The 25346-nt window shown below is 43.8% G+C and overlaps 1 protein-coding gene across 1 annotated transcript in view; it reads left to right on the top strand.

The window, feature by feature from the left end:
- Positions 1-25346, top strand: part of RDH10 (retinol dehydrogenase 10) — a 108312-nt gene that overhangs the window by 54828 nt on the left and 28138 nt on the right. Inside the window, exon 3 of the mRNA XM_086965886.1 lies at positions 20053-20151. Coding sequence (XP_086822012.1) covers positions 20053-20151 — 99 coding nt within the window. The remainder of the gene's footprint in view (positions 1-20052; positions 20152-25346) is intronic.

Raw genomic sequence — 25346 nt, forward strand, 5'->3', positions numbered from 1 at the left:
GGTGAAGCCCACTAGTGCATGTTTAATTTACTGCTGAGGTGTGGAGGTCGGTTCCTCTAAGGTTAAAAACATCTGGAAAAGTGTGATACCCCATGTGCCAGTTGTTAATCTGGCACCATTGTTATCCTTTTCTGCCAGATTTGTCTGGATGGTCTTTCAAGCACTTAAGAGTAATTTGTGGATTATAGGAATTTTGGATATACCAAGCTAAATGTCTTTAGAATATATGAGTTTTTGGCAAAATTATTTATCAAAGGCTTGCTGCTGCTGTATATTTCTCAACAGTGAAATGTGGGGATTGGTGGGTTTGTCTTAGCATGCTGAGCATGACGTGTTTTTTCTCTGACCATTTCCATGGTGATCTTTGAGAGAGATGCAGTATGAGCTCCGGAGAGCCTTTGCTCACTCAGTATCATTAGATTCCTTTGTTAGTCCCAGGCATTGGTAAACGTTTTATCTATGGGGTTTACTACCCTTTCAGTGGAAAAGTATATTTTTGCTTCAGTACTCTGGCTCTAGAACCACCTTTCTGCTGTAAAAAACGATTCCATCATGTCATCTCATTACTAGCTCAAACTTGGTTCTTATTTTTAGCACCCACTTGTCTTTTTTGGTGAGTGAACTTAAGCTGGAAAGAACAGGTGTTCTGTTCATTCAGAAAGTTCAGAAAGTGAATGAGCAATAAAGATGCCTTTAAATCTTGTTTTTATCTTGACACATTTTGCTTTCTGTTCAAGAACGAAGGTCAAATGTCAGTTTGTCTTTTTACTAATTGATTCTTATCATATCTTATTACCATTAGAGGTTTTTCAAGTGAGCTGTCTGACAATCCATGTGAAACAAGTCTGTAAGATGTCAGTTTTTTTCCTAACATACAACATTTAAACCGCTTGTAAATTAATAGTACAAGTATTTAAAAAAATATGTATCCGGAATTACCAAAACGTTTGTTTTTGTAATTCAGAAACCTAATGCCAACAAAGATTTAAATAGGGATAAGTGCAAATGACAAATATTTGGAGAAAGTTAATTTCCAAACATTGTACACTAGATAGTTTTATCAGTAAAACCACATCAATGGGAAACGTTGTTGCCATTTCATTGGAAAATCTTATCGCAAATAAGTGTGCTACCACTTCATGCTTCAGGTATGTATTGAAAGTGATCGTTTTTAAACCTGATTTGAGAAACATTCCTGCCCCCGCCCTGATGACCGTGCAGTTCATGAACTAAGAGGTAAGTCAGCGGTCATGTGTATCCTATATATGGCTAGATTTGTATTAGATATGGAGCAAATGTTTAGGCTATTAAATCAAACAGAAGTGTTTTTTGTCCAGCAGACATGCTGAACTCGCATATTTGAAGATGCTCTCATACATGATAAAGACGGCTCAGTGATTAAAGTATTTAATTAGGATCGCATAATTTAAAACTATTTTATGGGTCGAAAGCATTATAATTAGGTCGAGAGATTATTTTAGGCCTGCTTTCATCCCTGCCATTGATACCGCCCACATTGTCAACCAATCTCTCACCTGGACACGAGCAATGCACGCTAGGCTGGCCTTGCAAACCACCAGATCCTTATCCTACGAAAGTTAAAAAATACAGCTTACTGGTTAATGTATTGCCTTTAATGGAGACAACCTGTTTCCACGCACCTCAGAACACTACAAAATCCAATTTAAAACTATCTGCCTGACATACATGTGCCTAAATAGCACAGCACCCTAGTACATCTAGCATTTAGACATCACCACAACCACATCCTACGTACCGGTCTCACCAATCTCCCTCATAGTAAATGAAAATGGCGAAGGGACGGGACGGGTGCTTAACTAATTCACTTGCCATGTTGTGGTTCAAGGTCTCCCTGTCACTCTGTGATGCCCCCTGCTCCAGAGCAGCCCTCAAAACTCAGTGGTTTTCACCTGACCCATATTCGGCTCATGTAACTAAGCCCACACCATTTATTTTATGTATAATTGATTACCTCAATGCAAGCAAGGAAAATGGGCCCCTTGCTCCCATCCAGGCTGGGTAGTTAGGACGCAGTGTGTCCCATTTTATAGCAGTCTTTTACAAATATCCCGGTGTTCTTGTGTCCTTCCATCATTGCTCTAATGATAACTATGCTCCTTGGTGATGTCATCCAGGCTCCAAGTGCTGCATCACACATATATAACCTTGTTGCTCTGTAAAATTACCAGGTGTCAACCTGATCCCAAGTTCCTCTCTATGTCGGCACATAGTGGCAATTCAGTTTGCAGTGGCGGCTGGTGACATTTGTTAGTGGTGCGGCGGAAAATGAATTTCATAGAGCACCGTAGCGAGTGAGAAAAAACTATGGGGATCATATCTTTCAAATCGACACAGCAGGTGACATGGGTGCGTGCTTGTTGTACACTGCTATAACAGAAGAGCATTGCAAACACGTTATTGTGTTGCATTTAATGAGACCAAGATGTCGTGTATAATTAGAATTGTTTCACTGGTCCTGGTTCCACACCCATCTCTAATGCACACTTTCAGATACAATAAAAAAACACACTCTAAAACCCTGCCATGGTTTGTGATTGTGCATATAAAACAGCCCATCCCTATCGCTGGGAAGTCAGTCATTACCCCGGCGCGCCTCTGCAGTTTTTCACCTTGCTGACTGTGTTTGTATTGCTTGCTGGTTTACACATGTCAAGCAATCTGCTTCCCTTAATTAGATTTCAGAAACTATCCTGTAAATTACATGATTCATTCTGATAGTGTTAATGGTCTGGTGGTATGTGTGAAGCACATAGGTGTCACGTGCGCTGCCTCTAGGCGCTGTGTAATATCTCCGGCTACTTCATTTTCAGCGCTGAATTCAAATTAGGAACGAGAACAAACCGTGCATCTTGTGTACATTGCTCAGATTTTCAGCAGAAACAGAGGGGTAAACTCCACGGGTACGGGGTAATGAGAGGGCAAGACCGGAACAAGGTACAGAGAGGCACTGAGCAGCGACCGGTACAAAGAGAAAGCGGCACAGGCAGTGAGGAGACAGACGGAAAAAGAGAAACGCAAAGCAGAGCGAGTCAAGCGTGCAAGGGCCATAGACAAGACAAACACAAGGAACTAGGCACGCACAGAGACATGCTCGACACAGGCACGCACAGAGACATGCACGACACAGGCACGCACATAGACATGCACGACACAGGCTGTAATCCTGCAAGTTGAATATCTCTACAACAACGGCTTGTTTCTTTTTTTAATTATACAGCAAGGCATGGTGCACAGAGCAGATCTGACTTTCTTTTACTGCTCGGCAACACAGATCGATGCAATATTAGTAACCTTTGATCTGTTTCAGCGCTAAACAAACTGCGTTTTTTAAATCGGCAGAATATGCCGCAGATGATGGTGTATGTGGCAAATTCAGCAAATCTATAAATATGCAGAAAACGCCACAGCCTCATCCCGATTATAGTCAGTGTGATGTCTGAAAGAGTGCCCACAGTGACTGTGAACCATCCATAAATTACCCCTGGAAATTTCGGCTGCTTTCATCAAGGAGATTAGAGAACTAGTCCATGCAGTTTCCGTACGCCACTGCGCCTGCCTAGTAACTTCCAAAGGGGCCACTAACTCTATTAAACCAAACCACCAATACAGCAAGACAGTTGTCCATCATTAATACTGTGTCCTAAAAGCTCCATAATTGTTACGCAAACGTTTCAAGCTTTAAAATCGAGTGTCTCGCACTCCTTCCCCGGCTGGCGCATGAACACTCTCTAAAGTGCACATTCAAAGCGCCGGGTATTATTTCCTGGGAAATCTCACATAATGTCAGATTTCCCAGGAAATAATACCCGGCGCTTTGAATGTGCACTTTAGAGAGGGCTGAGCAAAATACCCATGTTAACGTTAAGTCAAACTTAACTTACCTTAGGCTCCGCTTCCCGCCTTCAAGTCCTGACTCCCGCGGTGCCGTCCTGTTTGAAATTCCCATGGTGCTCGACTCGTCGTGACGCAGCAGGAAGGCTGCAGACAGCCTCCCTCCCCTCCACCACAGCACAGCGCTGTGATAGGTTCGGCCGGCTGCCCTACTGACGTCATTTCTCTCTGTATGCTGCAGCACAGCAGCATACAGAGAGCAGGGAGAGTGGGAGGGGTTACGCGAGGGCAGGGGGGAGCGGCTTGCCTACTGTGTAAATACTGTCTGTTTGGGTAGCCTCTCAGGCTGCCCAAACAGACAGTATTACCAACAGTGGGCAAGCCGCTCCCCCCTGCCCTCGAGTAACACCGCCCACACAAACTTCCACTTTCTCGCCGTGCGAGAAGGCAAGGCAGAAACAAATGGTAGTTATTATTATTGGTAATAACTACCTTTGTTTGCCTTCTCGCACGGCGAGAAAACAGGGGGGGGCGGCGCCCAAAACGCCCCCATGGACCAGCCGCCGCTGTCAGTTTGTAGTTTTCTCTATAAAAAGCAAAAGATGGATAAATATAAAGCTAAAGAATTTATTCGGCTATTGTTGTGTACATACCTTCATTCTTGTTTCAATACTCATCTGAACCCCAAAGTTGCTCTGGCTCTTTCCAGGTACTAGGTATTGGTTTAGCCAATTCTTGGAGGTCCACGGTAACTACATTTGCTCTCCTCTTGAGTTGGCTGGTCAGTCAGTACCACTTATTTAATACTCTTCTAACTGTGCCAGAAATTCAATTTTGCACTTGTCTTCATTGAAGTTGCCACCTGCTTACACCGGTTATTCAGTCTGTTGGAATCCTACCTTGTTTTTCGACTCCCACTGGTGCAATCCACTTGACGGATAGGGCGTGCCTCGCTGACAGCTTCTCTTCGATGTTCCCACTTGGGGGCAATAGTCCAAAGACCTGTTCTATAGAATCCAACTGGTAATGAACATTACCTCAGAGTGTCAACTATGGACTCCCTATGCCTATCACCCGCACATTTCATAACCTAATATGTGTTCCATGCTTCCCCCCCCAAATGCTACTCAGTGATAAGTGTACTCTGTGAAATCTGTATTTTCTTGCTGAGCAGATGACTCCATTCATCACGAGTTTTTCCTTCTAAAATCATGCTGCCAAAGATGTTAACTCACTTCCATAACAATATTGGCCGGTCCTTTCTTAATGTGCTTCTTATTTTGTCCCCTACCTCTCTCATAACTGCCTGGCGGTCTTGATTTTGTGTTTGGTTTCTAAACTGGACGGGACATTTAATAAAATGTATATCTTGTCCAAGGTATCGCATATATTGGAGTATTTAATTGGTTTATGGTGTGGGAGGTTAGGATCACAAACCGAGGATCTGCATGCATACCGCTTGACACGTGCATCACCGGATGTTGCTTGTGGACATGATTTCACAGTATCTAATCTTTTGAACAGTCTGATAGGCTAAATTAATTGATTTTGTGAAGATAACAGCTCAAGCACTCTTTTATATCGACATGATCGGTATTTGCTAGTAAAACATTTGGGGAAAAATCACCGCTGGTAATTTTTTTACACTTTTCATTACTTACTGTAAACAGTAAATGCAAAAAGAAAACATTTTACAGCCCTAATTACCTCTGACTGATAAAGTAAAAAAAGATAGGAAGAGCTTGAAATACGAATACATATCAATTCGTAGAAGTCTTATTTAAGATCCAGAGCCGGCCTTAGTGGAATCTTAAAACATAAACAGTAAGCCGCTATTTTTCCTTGGACAAAGTGGCGACTGTTGATCAATATGCAGAAACTAATGTTATGTGTGTCTTTTTTGTCTGTTCAATTACTATTGACAAGAAGCAGCCACACCTACTAACATAAAACCACAATATATTTGATTACCCGATTTAGGCGCAACCCTCCCGATATTTAAAAAAAGTAAAAACGGCGGGGCAGATTTACAATAACTGGTGCATCCCTGCATATCGGCAGGGATGCACCAGTTATTTTACGTCACGGCATACACCTCTTGCGCCACCATGGATGCGCTGCATTTACAATGCGGCGCACCAGGGGGCAAGAATAGACAGATGCGTGACACATCTGCTGCCGTAAAGGTGACGCGTTGCTGGAGTTGCGTCGCAAGCGTGAAGCTGCTTCAGCAAGGCTCGGGGTGCCCCTATGCCTAACATGCTGCGTCAATCCTTACGCCTGCTTCAAGCAGGCGCAGGGGTTTGAAGGAGAATGGCCGTAAAAGTGACTGAGTGAAATCTTGTAGATTTCACTCCGCCACTTTTAAGAGGCGTTCCCTGACCGGCCACATGTGGCGCAGGGCTTTAAAACGTGACACATCTCCCAGATACGTCACGTTGTAAATACCCCGCAGCATGTCGGTGGATTTGCGCCGCCACTGAGTCATAAAAGTGAAGCAATGGTGGCGTAAATGTGGTGTATGGGGCTTGTAAATCTGCCCCCAATTATTTTGCCTTTATTTCCCCCTAAAAATGTTACCACCCGCAATAAAACCTAAATGGGTTTACAGTTTACCCGATTTTTTTTTTCCCCAAAATCTCCTTCCTACCTTCTCCCAAAGGCTTGTGTATGTACCACGCTCCTTCAATGCCCTTAATTGAGGTCTGGATTAATACTTCCACCTGCAAATTCTTTGGTGCAGGCTTCTCCTAGGGTGTAGTTGCCTCGAGTGATAAATCAACGCGCGCCAGGGCCCCATGGGTTCAGTGCCGCTCCGTGGGCGCTCTGATGTGCTAATGACACACTTTTAATTAATCATGCAAATTTCGTGTTTGAGGGCTGGTCGGGCGCCTCGCTTGAAGGAAAACAAGTTATACAACCAGTTCTCAGTAGGTCACTGATTGGATTGCGACCATTCTCTCTTCTGAACAGTTGCTACCCGCAGAGGTGAGTAAAACCTCTGGGCGACAGGACCAGACATAATCCCATTAGTCTACATCAGAACATGGGCATCAAAGGTATACTCCGGGTAGGATTCAACCAGGCTGTTTATTTTCTTTTGTTCGCCTATTGTTTTCTTGGTGGAATATGCTGGGTTAGAAGTGTTTTAAAAAAAACATTTTAAAGTGCCCGCCGAATAATTGCTCTTGCTTTATTTTAACTATTTGCGCGAACACCTTAAAATGCAACCCTCTTTATGGGAGATCTTTCGGTATAAGCCGCAAAAAAGAGCAAAGTCATCGTTTTGGACCCCATCAATAGGCGTAGTCATGTGCGCTGTAAAGCCATTAACTGATAATTACATTCTTACTGCTAAACCCTTCACATAGATTCCTGAAAGAATGCGTTACCCGAGGCGCCCAAAGAATTATGTACACGTTAGAAGATGGAGCTAACCACAGTACCTGGAGCCGTGATTTCAGGAGATCGCTGCGTAGTCTCAAGTGAGGATTGTTTGGGGAGCCTACAGATGCAGGGTTTGAATTTAACGGTTAAATGACTAACTAACGGAAAGCTATTCGTGTAAACAAATACTTTATTTTTAAATTACGGATCTGGCAATCAAATGCTCCTCCAAAAACGATGTCTTACTTGTTAGTTTGACCACTAGTTTCCAAGCCATTGAAACCTTTAAACGTGTGTCCAGTGCAGCTCTAAATGCCGCAGCTCGATCAGTTCCAGAACCGACACAACTCCCGGCTGAAGCTAAACTTATTCGAGTTAGCCGGTATATTGGTAAAATCTATACGCGATAGAATGCCAAAACCAACATCTGCTCATTTTAAAAGCATCAGAAACTCTCGTAACTGCCGCCTTCCTTTGATTATAATACAATGTTCAGTTTAACAGGAACTTTAAACCAAGGCTTTCTCCAGAAACTTTCCTGTCATTCGTAACTGTCTGCATTCCGCCTGCGATGCATGCACATCCAAAATATACTGCATTTAAAATAAAGCATTGGCAAAGCTGATAAGTCTGGCCCTGCAGGGTTTTTTTAATTTCTCTTTTTGAACGCATATGCATTACACATTAAAAACAGTCACGAACCTAGAGACCAGCCTACAGGCTCATGCACTGATTTGGACTACTTTCTAGGTGGATGTGCTGGAATTAATGCTGTTATTCACAGTGAATCGCTCCAGTGGCTGAAATGAACTGTCTCATTGCCGCATGCCGAGTGCTGCAATGTGCAGAAGAAAACTGTTGATGCATGAGCAGCTAAAGCTGTCTCTAGGCCAGACCTAAATACCTAAAGGGCTACGATCTAACGCAACTTCCCTAGTGATCGTCACACAGACTGCCCAAATCCGCAGACATCGTACAAAAAAACACTTGTGTGTTTTCCATTGTGAAAACTTACTTTGACCTGGAAATAGCTGTGAATTTCTAACCTCCGCCACCCTACAAGCGACGGGAAAACCGCATTTTCGTGTATTCATTTCTGATCCATTTGCTATGATATTCCATTTTACTTCCAGTCTTTTCTTTGTAAAGTGCTCTGATGCCCAAGTGGGCCTGGTTTGTTCTACATAAAACCGCAAAATTAATCCATCAGTAAAATTCAGGTTAGACACCCTCTGTTCTACTTTAGGAAGAGTAAAAGTACGTTTATTTTCAGTTTATAAAAAGCATAATATATTCTACAGGAAAGCCAATAAAATGTTAAAATCACAAACGGAATAATAAAACTGAAATTTGCCCGAAATAATGCCATTTAGTCAGTAATTACGACGTCTTTTTAAGATGCAAAATAAAATACACAAACAATTGTATACTAATGTAAGTAACAGCACTACTGCTAAGATTTTCTTAGTTCCTTAGTTTTAAAACCGTAAACTAGAATTGAAGACTCCCCCACAGAAAAGTTATTAGAGAATTTGTACGGTAATATGGTAGAAATAGGAGTGTAAACTAAGATCATCGCACTGGCACATAAGAAAGAACCTAACGGCGCACTTTTCAGTCAGCACCTCCCTCTTAGTTCTGTTAAATTAGAGGTCCTGTGCAAGCATCCTCCGGCACCTGCCGTTGTTCATAGCCACTGTAGACCTGATTCTTGATCATCCCAAAGTGTGGAGGTGCACCAGGTAAAGAAGTCCATTAAAAGCTTTTCCACAATTCTTTATTTTTTCATCATCTTTTTATGATTTATATAAATTCTGACAGAGCTTCACGATGCGGAAAAGATTGTTACTTAGCAGGTGTAACAAACAGGGGGTGGGGGGGGCACCTTGTTGCACCGGTGGAATCTTAACTTGCCAGTTTATTCTGCAGGAAATATGATGTTGCACTTAACTGGGAAACTACGTACATTTACGAAAAACTGAACCCTGATGAAGTCCCTACAGTTTATTGGAAGAAACGTGTTGGCTGGACCACGTATATAAATCATAAAAAAATGATGAAGAAAGAATTGTGGAAAAAAGTTTGAATGGACTTCTTTACCTGGTGCACCTCCACACTTTTCTAAGATTATTGCACTGACAATATCTTTGATTAGTACTAGATAAAGTGCATTTGTCAAGATGTAAAGTGTAGGTGAATTCCACGGCTATACATTTATTTACTTAATCAGCGACCGTGGAAATAAGATGTTGGTACATATTTCATAAGAGAGAACAAAGATGATAAAATTATAGTCTATTTACAGTGCTATCCTAGAATCTCCCAGTGTTTTGTTCTGTATTGCCTAATTCCAATAAGTGTAGGGTTGTATGTGCATCCTCAAGTGCAGAAAAGGTTTGTACAAGAGTTCTCAAAAGAACAGAATAATAAAGCTGACTAGGTACAGATAATGTCTCCACTACCATGTAATGTGATTCCCTTGGCCAGAAAACAATATGCAAGAGTAAGTCACTAGAGTTACAAGTTTCTTCAAAGTGACTGTGTGCTCTTCCATTCCCACCTAATTTCTGAGTTAAAGTGCAAATGTGTATGTGCAAATTTACCTAAAGTGTATGAGGGGTATCAAGAGAATAATACAGTAAAGTTGACTTGGTCGAGCAATGTCTCAACAACCATGTGCTATGATTCCCTTGGCCAGCGGCCAGTTATGGTCAGTGTTACAAATTTATTCAAAGTGTCGCTGTGCCCTTCCATTACCAAAATAGGACCAGAGCAGCCGACTTTTATCAATTCATGTTAATTTTTCGTAGTACTACATGGCAATCATCAGGCCTTTTGCTATCAATATCTGGTCAACTTAGAGAATGAATGTTATAAAGGCTTCTATTATTTGAAGAGATTCACCTTTCATACAAAAAAGTAATGCATGTTGACATTTTCTAATGCTGATTTAAGATTTTTTTCTGTAACATTTTACTTTCATTTATCAGAATGGGGCAAATCGATAAAATATGGGTCAAATTTTCTTCCTGTAAATGGCACAGCCTGCACTTAAAAATCTGTGGTTTTGGCAGTCATTTGGGGATGTAATCATGTGTTTGACATAGACCAAAGCACAGATGAACTAACTTCTCTTTATAGAAAGATCTAAGTAGGGTTGTTAAATATGGCTGAGGATGAAGGCTGCTTATAGGAGCCAGTGATGGTCCATGTGTTACTACTTTTGCTGAGCTTCTCCCCGTCTCCGTGCCAAGACATCCTTCTTATTTGTTTATTTAATGCACTTTTAAAAGAGTTGTGGGTTAGTGATGGATCTCATAACTCTTTTGCTTGTAGGTCTTTTTGTGTCCGCTCAAGGGCCCTATCCCAGCTATTGGAATTTGTCTGAAGACAAGTTTGAATTTCTGTCCACATCAGAGTGTGTAATTTGGCTTCGTCGGAGGACCTTAATAGCGACATAAGTTTGAGTAGAGAGCCTAGATCTTGGCTGTTCAAGCCGAATTCGAAGATGGTACAGGAGACTGAATACCTTACTTTGTGCATAGTTAAGGAAAGCCCTGAACTTTCCTGGAAAGACTTCTGTGCCATAGCTGAGTGTTGGGATGAACTTTACTTTTATTGCTGTGAGTAGTGGTAAGAATGTCAGGGTTGGTAGTTTGCCATGTATTAATTGAAATGCTGAATAAAGCAAACAGTACTTGGTTTCATTGAGTAAAGATGGGGTCGGTATGACAGCTGATCTTGTAGCCAGACGCCAAGATATTTATATGACTAGCTTCAAAGAATAGTTTGCCCACCGAGCGACCAGCTCCCCTTCTTGTTGATCTTCCTGCCAAACACCACAACCTGAGTTTTTGTAAGGTTGATGGTCATTTCCTTTTTGATGCAGTAAAGATTAAGATAATTGAGGAAATGTTTTCGCTCCAGAGTGTCCTCCGTTTGGAACAGCACAACTGGAAATGCTTGTGCCTGTAATAGACCCGCTTTGAACTTAAACAGATGATTTAAGCCGTTATGGATCTTGGCCAAGTGTCACACTTGTGGGTGAAACAGTCAGAACTCAAAAGCTGTTACGAGTTTTTCTTGCCCAGTAGTACGTTGATGTTGTCTCTGTAGGCTATTGGCCTTTTGCCCTGTTGAGCACCATTGCACCATTGTATTGGTACAGCACCTGCCTCAGGGTCCTTCTTGTCTAAGATTTGTGTGTTTTTCTTTGCCTTTTTAAAAGTCAGTTTCCTTTGCACAAAGTACTAGTTACAGTGTTGGCCATCATATAGCTCTGCATACATCTTTCGCCACATTTACAGACCTTGTATCCACTTCTCCTTCCTTATCTCTTTAACTCCTTCTCTGAAACAATTTTGATCTTTGTATTGTAGCTCTACTTGTAGGGTGCTAATAGTTCTTGATTGGCTCTACATTACAGTATGCACAAAACTGCCTCACCTCTTCTTTAGCACCTCTGCTAGTGGCCCTCAAGGGTAGGATTATCACCTACCTCAATTTCTCTTGTCTGTCCATTTGGACACTTCTTATGCATTCCTTACTTCCAGTGCCCTCCCCTCACCCAGTGAACTGATTTCTCTTGTTTTCAGATCACAGTGCAGTGTTTGCTCAGTACGTTTTCACTGGTTAGCTGATACAGGTGCATTATCCGCATTGCTTTTTGCTCCCACAGGGTTTGTAGTCTTATTAGCATAACTGAGCCAGCCTTCTACATCACCCCCAGGATATTTCTACCAATCAGTGGGAGCCATAGTAGAGTTCAGTCATTATATTACCCTTGTAAAAAAAAAGTGAAGTTCAATCCAGTTATGGGTCATAGCATTAGCAGCCCTGCCAAGGAATGATGCTTTCTCACCCATTCATCTCCAGTGAGCCTGTCAGTTCTCTGATACAGATGTTATTACTCTGTTCCTTGTACCTGAAAGACACTATAGTGATAGATTCCTTACCTTAGAATATCCCCAGGCATCAGTTTGTATCTGGAAAGCTTTCCTCAGCAGTACCCCCTGCGCTTTGTAGTACGGCTCCGCGTGCGTCGTTGGCATCGTATTTGCAGAGATGACGTCACTAGAGCTACTTGGATGCGCCCACGCGTGCTGACGTCAGTTCTTTCTTTTTCCTCCCCTCACCGGTCGCGGGACACAGCTGAGGGGGCAGGTGGCCTCGCCTCTGCGGCTGCGACCGGACCTGAACAGTTACCGTTGGCTTACCCACCCTTCCCATGTCCATCGGGGACTCCAGCCAAATTGCAAGAGTTTGTGTCTGCAAAGGCACGTATCTTCGGCCCGTGCAACCCTGTCTGATCACCTTCGGGCCCACCTGTTCCGCGTTCCTTGACGTTGCCGGCTCCGGCCCAGACATCGTCGACGCCCAGAGGCCTCCATGGCTCTGGCCGGGGCTCCCTGTTCTTGCCGGTGGGCCCTGTGCGGCCCCCAATGGCATTGGCGCTGACGGCGGCGGACACCGGTGTCGTCGTTTTTTCAGAAGTCAGCACGGGGCCGGAGTGATGTCTTCTGTCACCGATCCCAATGCCAATGGGTACTCTGACTCTTTCATTCACCCACATCCTTGTCCCCTCGTGCAGGAAGGGGAGGATTGGGAAGGGTTCGAAGACTCTCTCGCAGCACAGTGCAAGTCCGTCCCTGACTGGGATGAGGAGGCAGAGGGCAGTGGGCCAGATTACACTCCGTCACCTGATTCACCATCCCCATCAGCTACTATGGAGGAGAGTGGTTCCTTTTCCACGGTGCTGCATAGGGCGGCCGAGGCTCTTGACCTCAAGCTCCCTACAGTGGCTATCAGGACCAGCCTACTGCCTAAAGTGCTTCAGCCAGCTTCTACTTCTACAGAACCACTTAATGAGGCACTTTATGATGTGCTTTTGGGCACTTGGTCCCGGCCCAACACAGGGGCTCCTGTGGAGAAGGGTGTGGGTCAAAGTCCTCGCCCGGCTCCGGGCGACCCTGCCTTCCTCACCCAGCACCCTACACCTGAAAGTTTGGTGGTTCAGGTCTCCACGTCTCCAAGTGCATTTCCTTCTGCTCCACCAGACAAGGAATCCAAGAAATTGGAGCAGTTTGGTAAGAAGATTTATTCTTCCGCAAGTTCGGGACTGCGGTCTGTGAACACTGCCTGTCTCTTGGGCCGCTATTCCCATTCTATATGGGATGCAGTTGAGCAGGTGCTACCTCAGTGTTCAGAGGAAGCTCGGACGGTTCTCTCCTGAGCTCTTATGGAGAGGAGAGATGCGGCCAAGTTCACCATACGTTGTGGTCTTGATACCGCTGATTCTCTGGATAGGGCGATTTCCACATCGGTGGCGTTATGTCGTCATGCCTGGTTGAGGACGACTGGCTTTTCTGCAGATGTCCAAAATTCTTTGATGGACATGACCTTCGATGGGACCCGCCTCTTTGGTGATGAGGCGGATTCCACATTGGAGCGTTTTAAGGACTCCCGGGTCACAGCCAAGTCCTTAGGCCTTTCGGCTGCACGTACTCCTTCCACTTCCAACTTTCCTTCCCTTTGAAGCTCCGGAAGAGGCATGCACACATGTTCCTTTCAGAATAAACCTGTGCAGCAACAGTCCCAGCACAGCCGCGGATGTGGGGCTTGCAGAGGCGGGTCAAGGGGCCAGCGTGTGGGTCAGTACACCTACACCCCTCCTGCCAGTGCCTCAACACCTTCCTAGTCCGGTGTTTCAGGCCCACCAGACTCCAGTGGGAGGTAGGATTCGTCATCACCTCCCCCACTGGCGCACCATTACATCAGACAGGTTGGTTCTGGAGATTGTTTGAAGCAGCTACCCCCTCCCCTTCGAGTCTACGCCCCCCAGCCATGCCACCGCAGTTCCACCGCATGTCGGGAGATCATTTGGCACTTCTCCAACAGGAAGTTGCGGTCCTCTTGTCCAAGTGGGCCATCGTGTGCATTCCGACGCCAGAAGTAGATCGTGGTTGTTACTCCCACTACTTCTTGGTTCCAAAGAAGGACAAGGGTCTACGTCCCATCTTAGACCTTCGGAGCATCAATCGCTTCCTCTGAAAGGAGAAGTTCAAGATGCCCATTCTGGCTCAGGTCCTGTCTGCTCTCGACCCACAAGACTGCATGGTGGCATTGGACCTGCAGGATGTTATTTTCATATTCCCGTCCCGCCGGCCCATTAGCATTACCTACGATTCACGGTGGGGCAGGAGCATTTTCAGTTCACCGTGCTCCCCTTTGGCCTTACCAGCGCCATTCGGGTGTTCACAAAGGTGATGGCGGTGGTCTCAGCTCATCTGGGCATATCAGGGGTTTCAGTCTTCCCCGATCTCGACGACTGGTTGTTCAAGGCGGGCTCGCCTTAGACAGTTGTCTCCCACCTCCAGACTACGGCCGACCTCCTGCATTTGCTGGGATTTTCCAACAACGTGCCGAAGTCGCACCTGATTACCTCTCAGAAGCTCCTCTTTATCGGAGTGGTTCTGGACACTGCATAGTTTCGGGTTTATCCTCCCGAACAGCGAGTCCAGGTAATTCGGGCTATGATTCCGATCTTTCAGCCCTTGTCCTGGGTTTCGGTCAGGAAGACCTTGAGGCTGCTGGGACTCATTGCCTCCTGCATCCTGCTGACCACCCATGCCAGGTGGCATATGCAGGCTCTGCAGTGGGACCTGAAGTTCCAGTGGGCGCAGTATCAGGGAAACCAGTCCGATTACGTCCAGATCTCGGAGGGCACTGCACAACAATTGCAGGGGTGGCTCACAAATCAGAAGTGGGTCAGCGGCAGATCACTCTCTTCCCCAACCGAAGCACACCGTAGTGACCGATGCGTCCCTCCAGGGTTTGGGCGGCCACATGGGAGAGGCGGCGATCAGAGGCCTCTGGTCTCTGGCGGAGTCCCGGCTCAATATCAACCTTCTGGATCTTCGGGCGATTCTTCTTGCCCTGAAGGCATTCCTCCCCTCTGTCAGGGGTAAGGTAGTGCAGGAGTTCACAGACAACACCACCGCCATGTGGTATTTCAATAAACAGAGCGGGTGGGGTCTTGGACCCTATGTCAGGAGGCTCTGCGCCTCTGGGCATGGCTAGAACGTCATGGCATTTTCTTGACGTTTCAACACCTGGCAGGTTCTTTGAACACCAGGGCGGACAAACTCAGCCGCCGGTATCTGATGGATCACGAATGGCGTCTTCACTCTGATGTGGCGGAAGGTCTCTCTTTCAACAGTTGGGCTAGCCTTGGTTAGATCTATTCACTACCGAAGAGAACTCGCAATGTCATCAGTTCTACGTGTTGGAATTTCCAAGGTGGCACTCACTCTGTGGTGCTTTTTGTCGTGAGTGGAGTTGCAGTCTGTTGTACACCTTTCCGCCTATACCACTTCTTCCCAGAGTTCTGAAGATCAGACTCAACCAGGCCCAAGTTATCCTTGTGGCTCTGGACTGGGCTCGAAGAGTTTGGTATCTTGAGCTACTCTGTATGAGCCTGGATTCCCCGATCCGACTGCCTCTGCAGGAGGATCTTCTGTTGAAGCAGCAGGGGACAGTTCTCCACCCAAACCTGCCCAGCCTCCACCTACATTCGTCGAGATTGAGCGGTGACAGTTAATTCCATTTGACTTGCCTCCCGAAGTCTGTGATGTCGTCATTCTGGCAGCCAGGCGTCCCTCCACTAAATCGGTATACGTCTGCAGGTGGAACAAATTTGTGGCATGGTGCACATCCAAGACTGTGGATCCCCTCTCTGTCCCTTTTTCTGAGGTCCTTTTTGTTCCTTCTTTCTCTGGCCTGGCAGGGCTCTGCTCTGAGCACTATCAAGGGCTACCTTTCGGCCATCTCAGCCCCCTGTTGTACAGAGATTCTTAAAAGACATTACGCATATGTTCCCTCCTGTTCCTTTCATAATGCCTCATTAGACTTGAATCTTGTTTTGACCTACCTCATGTGCGCTCCCTTTGAGTCGCTTCACAATTGTCCCTTACGTCTTCTGACTTTGAAAACTGCCTTCCTGGTGGCTATCCGGAGAGTGAGTGAGTGAGCTTCAGGCTCTTTCTTGTACGCCTCCTTTTCTGTTGGTTCATCCGGACAAGATTGTGCTTCGCACTCGTCCTTCCTTCTTGCCAAAGGTTGTCACTGCCTTCCACATCGGGCGGACTATCACTTTGCCCACTTTCTTTCTGCCTCCGCATCCTTCCAGAGAGGAACAGAGGCTCCACCGTCTGGACCCAAAACGTGCGCTCTCCTTTTACCTGAATCACACACAAGTATTCTGGGTGGATGACCAGCTCTTTGTTGGCTACGCAGGCGCCAAGAAAGGCTGGGCTGTTCACAAGAGGACTATCTCCTGCTGGGTCATCTTGTAGATCAAGGCCTCTTATTCTATGGCTAAAAAGGAACCTCAGGTGGGGCTGCACGCCCATTCTACCAGGGCAACAGCAGCCACTACGGCATTGGGACCTAGTGTCCCCCTGCCGGACATCTGTCAGGCTGCCACGTGGGTTTCACTGCACACCTTTACAAAGCATTATTGCCTTGACAGTCTGGTCCGGAGGGACGGCTTCTTTGGCCTTTCTGGTCTACATGACTTTCTGGTGTAATCTTATTCGTAGACCCACCACCGGGGTTGGTATTGCTGGGGTATCTATTCTAAGGTAAGGAATCTACCACATAGAAACACTGGTTGGTTACCTGTGGAGCAAAGGTTTAATGTTAACAATTTCATATGTTCGTGCCTTTTTCATGGTTTGTATTGCCAATCAGACACCTCTTTTTTGACCGGTCTAATTCAACCCTTCAGTGTTCGCTCTGAAAGCATACTTCTACAGATCCCCCTTAACAAGATCTCTTTTAGGAGGCTGCTTCAGATTTTTGGGAGCGATGTTGTGTCCGGGTTTACCTTGGCCTTAAGACCCATTTCTCACAATCTCCCTTTAAAGAAAGCGATCAATACTCACTGTTTTCAGTATCTATGTTTCTTCTATAATCTGTTTTGATTCTTAGTACCAGAAGACCCTGGGTGACAGAACACATTGTAAATAAGGCTCACAGTCTTCAGTTTTTACTGTTTTTTGCAAATAAATACAGAAAAGCACCATATATCCTGTGTATTTATTTTTAAATTGTAATAAAATCCCTAATCAAGTTCTGCTAAGTGATTCTAAATGCAGACAGAAGATGTTGCTATCTATGGTGCCGAAGCTTCTGCGTGATCGAGCTGGATGAAGATTGAGGAGTGATGGCTTTCATGAGCAGTGCTAATGAACTTCCAGACGTTAGAGAGGACTGGTTTAGTAGGGCGATTTACCTTTTTTGCAGGGGATCTGAAAATATTGGCAGTGAGGATGTAACTAGTCTGTCGATTGAAGATAATTCCTCCTGGAGCACTTGTTCCATGAGATGGAGGTCTATGCTTGGAGCTTTTAGTGTGGGAAGACCTACTTTGAGTCTGTATGAAAAATGCTAGGTGACCTTCACCAGGGAGGCTCAGGAATGGTTTGAAGAACTGGGTGTTGGAGAGGCCTTTTTTTAATTAGCATTTTCTTATTCACATTGCAAAACCACAACAGATATAGAAAGCATCTCATTTCTGTTTTCAGTACAGGCAGAGCGAGGTCTAACAATATTCTAACATAGGTAATCCACAATGTCAAACAGTGTCTGTCAATGGGATCCCTCATCTATCTCCCCCCTCCCAAGTGCCCCCCCCTCTTCCCCTGCCTATTGCAGTACAAGGCCATAGTAAGCTAGCCACTGCTTCCATATTTTCCAAAAGGTTTTCGGGAACCCCCTTGCTTTTATAGGTGGTTTTCTCCCCTCGCATATACATCCCCCTCCACCATTCTTCCAGTGTATTATTGGTCACCACCCCCAAGCCCTCGCCGTGTCTCTTTTGGCTACCACCAGATCTAACTGGAGCAACAGCAGCTTCACTTTGGAGAGATCAATCTCAGTTGGTATATCCAGCAAAATGAACATAGCGTCTGGTGGTATTGGTTCCTGCAATATAAACTCCAGTTCCTTCAGAAGTTTGCCCCAGTATAACTGCAAGTGTGCATCCCCAGACGGTATGAAAAAAGGTCCCCTTCATGGTCTTACACTTCAAACAGTTGGGGGACTCCTCTCTACCCATCTTATACAGTTGGTCTCTGTCATAGTACATTCTGTGTAAATACTTGAATCAGTCGCAGTGTGGATCTAATAGCTACTTCCATCAGAGCCATTTCCCAATCTAGATAGTCTGTCACCCAGGTCCGCCTCCCAGCATGCTCTCAATTTTCACAAGGGGTCGGGTGTACTGTTCATAATTGTCCTATAGGTCCATGACACTGCATTTTGCCCATCAGGAGATGTCATTCTAATGGGGCATATTTTGGGAGGCCCTCCGTATCAATATGTTAAGCCCGCCAGGCGTGCCTCCATTGCAGATACTTAAAATGTTGCGTCTTGTTCATGTCCTATTCTAGCTGGAGGCACGAGAACGTCACCAGCTCCTTACGATATATGATATCTTTAAGCTCGGAAATGCCCACCAAATCCCACTTCTGAAAGCCTTTCAGCTTGACAAATTCCTTGAGTCGTGTTCCCACCCAGAGCAGGGTTTCCTTGGTCAACCGGTCTTCCCATTATAATGCGCCTCCACCTTTTTCCATGCCATTATCACTATTTGTGTGGCAGGTAACCATTTTGCGGCACCCTTGGCTCTGTAAAGATAATGTGAATATGGCTTGTTGAGGAACTGCGTGTGTTCAAGCGTGTACGCCTGGTGATCCCTCTCGTTGAAGACCCATTCATTAATTACTATCAAGTGAGCTGCCCAATAGTAAGCCCGTATGTCTGACAGAGAAAAACCACTGCTGTATTGGTTGCATTGTAGCTTCCCCAATGCCACCCTAGGGGAGTTTCCCTCCGCAGAGGAACCTTCTCAGGATATGATCAACTTTAATGAACACCTCTTCCGGGATTGAATGGTAGGTATTTTGCAAGACATATAAACTTTTTGGAAGGGTTATCATTTTAAAGAATGCAGCTCTTCCAAGCTGCGTTAGGGGCAAGGAAGCCCATTGGTCCGCGTCTAAACTGAACTCCCCTAGCAACTTATACAGGTTCCGCTCCAACGGCAGCTGCCTATCTAGCGTAAAGTAGATCCCTAAATATTTTATCCCTGTGGGTACGACTTGTAATTGGCCGGGATAACTAACATCCTCGACCTCTTGCGCTGCTGGGTAAACACATGATTTTTCCCAGTTTAGTCTATACCCTGCGTACTTGCCCTAATCCTCACTGGAGAGGCCTTATTGAGCACATGGCATGCACCAACTGAGTAAACTGCAAGGGTGCATTCCTCTGTGGCAGTCCAGGAGAGTAGAAGGGGTGGGTGGAGGTGCAGAAGAATGTTCCATTGAGGGTGATAGATGTTGGGGGTGGTGTATGGTTTCTGGAGGGAGGTGAGGAGGAATTGTGGAGTCTAGAGCCGTTGTTCTGCTAGGTTTTGGGAGATGAATGATGTGTAAAACTAGTATTTCATGAGTTTTTATGTTGCGAGCGGGATGGTTTGTAGATAACGAGTAAGTACTCTCACTTCTTATTTCCCCCCCCCCCCCCCCCCTCCCCCCACCCCACCACCTCCCTGCTCACTGGTCTAAAATAATGTTTTTTTCTAATGTAATTTTTACCTTATTGACTCGCACGCTATAATGTCATTTGTTCATTAAGCCCGGGCGTCATTGCATGCAACGTGTTTCTCATTGATCTCGTGCCTAGTTTAACTGTATTAATGCAAATTTGTTTCTCTACTTATTGTAGACCACAAAAGCCTTCCTACCAAAGATGTTGGATATGAACCATGGACACATTGTAACAGTCGCAAGTTCACTGGGACTATTCAGCACAGCAGGAGTAGAGGTTTGTTCCTCCCATGTTTTTTATCCTGAAATGTTAAATGCGACAACAATAAAAAAAAGTCACACTTTTAATGTCTACAAATTAAATAATGGTTTAAAACATTTATCTTTCACTCTGTGGGTGCCTTTTTTTAGTCGTGTAAAGAAAACAGGCTTGGGTATTTTTTTTTTTCAAACTGATTTGAGGAATTTTTTTTGTATTTTGATTCAGCTTGCATAAGGATTGTGTGGCGGTCTTTCAGTACTGCGATGATGTGGTCTGGTTGGCAGGTCTAGTCCCCAATTGTACAGTAGCATGGAAGACCACTTTGTGTAGAGCCATTCTTGACTTAGGGTGACCGATTAGATGTATATTATGTAATGCACCCTGTTGAGAGCCGAGGTCACCAGTGGTTTTATATGTATGTATGTGTGTGTTATATAACACCAGAAAAAGGACCCGTATCCCGAAGTCCGCGGCCCGTTGACAGATGGCGAGCAACAACCAAGCGGGTCACTCGGTAATAACAATTCTCCACAACAGTTTTCTTCACAGAAAAGCTCGCACTAGGGAATGGATAAACCACAGTTTATTTCAGCAAAGTTTGCTGAAATAGACTGGTTTATCCATTCACTAGTGCAAGCTTTTCTGTGAAGAAAACTGTCCTGGAGAATATATATATATATATATATATATATATATATATATATATATATATATATATATATATATATAATATACAGAAATATATATATATACAGAAATATAGAATACCCAAAATATCGATGATAAAATATAGAAAGCAAAAATATCGAAGTCCTAAGTACAAAAATGTTGAATCAAAAAAATAGTCAAAATATCGATTTTAAAAGTAATTTAAAATTAATGAAATAACTATTATTAAATAAAACATACTTAAATAACTTTAAAATTATTAAATAATTAATTTAAGTTAAAATAAATAAACCTACAAGTTGATTTTTTTAATATTAATAAAAAAGATACAATATTTTTACCGTAGGATAGCGTAGGGGTAAAAATTACTATTCCCACTCCAGTGAGTGCAACAGTAGGGAACGCGTTGGATAGCATAGGGGTAAAAATTACTATTCCCACTCCAGTGAGTGCAACAGTAGAGAAAGCGTTGGCTAGCGTAGGGGTAAAAATTACTATTCCCACTCCAGAGAGTGCAACAGTAGGATAGCGTAGGGATAAAAATTACTATTTCCACTCTAGTGAGTTTAACAGTAGGGAAAGTAAAGCTTTAATATATATTAATAAAAATTAATTAAATATCAATACCAATAAAAATTAATTAAAATAAATTACAAATTTAAAATTATGTTATTAATCAATTAAAAATACAAATAAATATTATTAAAATTATTTTCCTATTAATTACCAATTAATCAATTAAAAATAAATAAATAAAAATGATTTATTTAATTACAATTAAATTACTTCCCACCCTTTTCCCCTATAAACCCACAACCCGCTACAGAATTAAATTACGCAAAAATTAAATAACATTAAAAAAAGTGTTTAAAAAATTCGATATTTAAAATCCGATATATAGCGCGGGGATGCCCTCGGGTCACCAGGCGCTCTATAAATCTCAAAATAATAATATATTTTAATACCTATATTATATACTTTCTATATTTTAAAAATCGATATTACATTACTTTCCTTCAATTCGATATTTTTTCCCACTATATTCTGTCCATTCGATATTTTGTCCATTCTATATTTTGACTTCGATATTAGTGCTATTCTATATTTTGGAATCTATATTAGGTCTGTATACCATATATATGTTTGTGTTGAACAGCAGGGAGTAAGGAAGGACTTTTGTGGAGTAGGCAATAGCGGTAATTATCCATATGGATTTCCATTTTTCTCGTTGATAGATATGATGCATACGAAGGGCCGGCTACAATGCAGCCCCGAAAGGCTCAGACTGTCGGTCAGAGCCTTTCCGGGCCACATCTCAGTTTAATTTCCGACCGCTGCATTACAGTGTGGGCGCTCTGAAATTAAACCGGCCAGCTATTGCGGCTGGCTCCTGACAGGCTCAAGAAGCCTGTTGGCCAGTCGGAGGCTGACCTATGATCAGAAAGGGCGGCCTTTCCGCCCTTAAGATTATGATATTCAGTCTCCAGCATGCTTTTTATGTCAGGCTTTCTGACATGGAAAGTCTGTCAGAGTATGGGGGAGCCTAGCAGGGCCCCCTTGCCTCTGCGGCCTCTGGTTAGGGACCAAGGGGACACCTATGGTAACACCCTGTTCATCCCTGCACCTTGTGGCAGGCACCCTGAGGTGCCTGCCACATGAGGCAGGGATAAACACGGACTCCGATTCCGCTATGGGAGCTTGGGTTTCATGCTCCCATAGAGGAATGGGAGTATGCAACCAAACAGGGTTCAGTTGCATTGTGATTAGGTGGTCGGTACCGCCAACCTGAGGTCGGTGCCCAACACCGGAATTTCACCCAAGCCATCAAAACCTAGTCTTCTTTTCAGGATGTCAATTAGAATAATGCTTTAGTCCATGATGTCAAAAGTCACAAAGAGGATCAAGGAGACCGGACTCACCACAGTTTTTAGATGTTGCGTACCTAAACTTTCTGACGTGTCACAGTTTTTGGGCTGTGTCCTGGACTCGAACCTGATTGACAGTCCTCTATCAGATTAGTGTCTGAAACCTCGTTTTTCAGTTTTTTGATCTTGCAGTTTTGCAGTACTTTGGCTAGGAACAGAAGATTGGTGATGGGGATGTAATTGTTGTGGTCTGCTGGGTCACTACCATTTCTTTTTTTTATGGAGCAACATAATGTGTCTGGCTTTTAAGGAGGTAGGTATGGTGCGCTGCTCAAGGGATATGTTTATGATGGTAACTCAGATAGGGAAAAACATTGGTATTTGAAACCGCCATGGAGAGAGACAGGCTGCCAGTGGTTTGAATTTACAACGCCTACACTTGGATTTATGCTGGAATTTGGCTATCTTAGTTGGTCATTTTGTGCAGCAATGGCTTGTTGAACATTGTAATTTTTTTGCAGAATTCAGCCCTTTCGGTGCAGCTCTGAGTATAAAGAAATGTTTTTGTGGTTAGTTATTGCCTTGATTCATTTGGTAGCTGAAAAAGTGTTTGATTTTAAACATTGTTCATCCCATTTAGAGACCAGAAAATGATCTAAAAAATATAAATAGCTTTCCTATCAAGAAATACACTATCACAGTACCATACATATACCACATTTTGTAACCCTCTTTATATCAATCTAAAATATTTACTTGTTTATTTATAGAGTGCATGTTCGCTCGCTGGCATCTTGGTGCTAGAAGTCATTCACTTTTAGGATCCGCTCACAGAGTATACAGAGAGTCGGCAGTTGGTCAACCTCTTCAGCTGTTATTTACTTGGAAGTATCATTCAAATTTTGATAAGCCTGGAGGACAGCCGTTTGAAGTGCCAGTCATCATGACTGAGAGAATTTCGCCTCTTAACTTGTCGTAGCCCACTTAGTTGGGGTGGCAATTGAGAAGCAAACCATTCTTTTGCTTGATCCCCACATATGACGTAGACTTCTTCTCCTAAGAGTACCATGGCTTCTTGCATGTCGACACTCCAATGGGATGTTAGGTTGATGAGCCAGCAGCCATGAGTTTGTGAGGCTATATATACCAAGCCATTGCAAGGTCCAGATGCTGTGCGATAGTTCTTCTACCCTGGCCTCCGTCTGCATATTGACCAAAATAAGACCTTTTGCTTGCCAGTGTGATATAGCGTAGCCAGCAACAGTAAGTAGCAGTGGTGGCCACAGGTGAACTACTGTTAAGTTCTCTCTCCAGCAATGAAATCCTGGTTCACCCATTCTGCTTGCCCTCTGTAGGGACAGTTTGGGGGTCTGACCATGCATGCTTTTCAGCTGCCAGATAGGGCCAACGTCCATCCATTGCAGTATAACTTTCAGTTCTTATTGAGTGAGTGGCTGATATTCGCCTTGTCACCAGTGTTTGCACTGAAATTAAAGCTTTGATTTGCATTATTTTATTAAAAAATGTACTTTTAAATCCTTGTGTCTTGAATGCTTTTAAGGGTTAAAAAATAGGCAACTAAATCTTATGATTGCAGTTTTTTCTTGCACTGGATGTTAGATAATATAAAGTGGTTTGACCCATGGGCGTTCTCTGTTTTTTCCTATAGCCTAACGACTTACTTTGCATGCAAAAATATTCTGAAGCACTAAACAGCGGTCAATGCCAATAACTTAAAGCACAGCTCCGGTTTTATTTCTGAACAGAATTGCTAATAACGAAGACCAGCTTTCATAACAAAAGCCTAAAAACAAGTTACAAAGAAATGTTATGAATGACTTACTCCCTGTGTTCTTGGACTGTGCTATGCATGATTACATAGTGGTGTGTGCTGGGACTTTACATGTGACTTTTCCGCCCTATTTCCCGCCATGTGGAAAGTATTGCTCTGTTAAAAAGGCACAGCACTTTAAAAAAAACATGGAGTTTATTTTCAGTGCTACCACTTTTAAGAACGACATTATTGTAGCAAGTAAAAATAAAAATAATTGTTTGATATTAAAATGTGCTAGTCTGCTTATGAAATCATTATTTTTTGCTAAACCTTTATCCGGTTCAGACTTGGTCTATTCCGACAGCTGTGCAAACCAAGGGGGTGAATTCTTTAAACATATTCTCTGGTAAATTGAAACCAAGTGCAATAACCCTCCCCAAGCTGTGGCACTTTAAGCTAAAGTGACACAACTGCAGTCATGTGGAAAGAGGGTTTTCCTAAGCGACCCACCACATTTGTTATGAGCGCTCTTCCCTTGAGTAGGTCAACCCATGCCTGTGGTGGAGTGACTCAGACAGCAGAACCATCATCACCCTGCTCTGAAAAAAAATGTTACTATTAATATATTGGCTTAGTAGGAATCAGTTGTGTCTCTGATGCTCCCACATTTTAATATCAGAACTCGTTGTGAATTATTGAGACGTGTGAGGAACAGTGTACTGCTCATATGCAATAGAACTTCATTCACGAAACCTGGGCACTTAAGAAAAGTAAGATTCAGCTGGCTCCTAATTGTAGCGCCATCTTCCTCACAGCCTTTCTTTTGTCATAGAGCTCTTTATTTCAATTACCCTGGAGGCCAATCAAATGTGGATTTTTTTAGGAGCAGTGCTCAGGATTGA

This window comes from Lissotriton vulgaris, chromosome 4_1, assembly GCF_964263255.1.
Source record: "Lissotriton vulgaris chromosome 4_1, aLisVul1.2, whole genome shotgun sequence".
NCBI classification, from domain to species: domain Eukaryota; kingdom Metazoa; phylum Chordata; class Amphibia; order Caudata; family Salamandridae; genus Lissotriton; species Lissotriton vulgaris.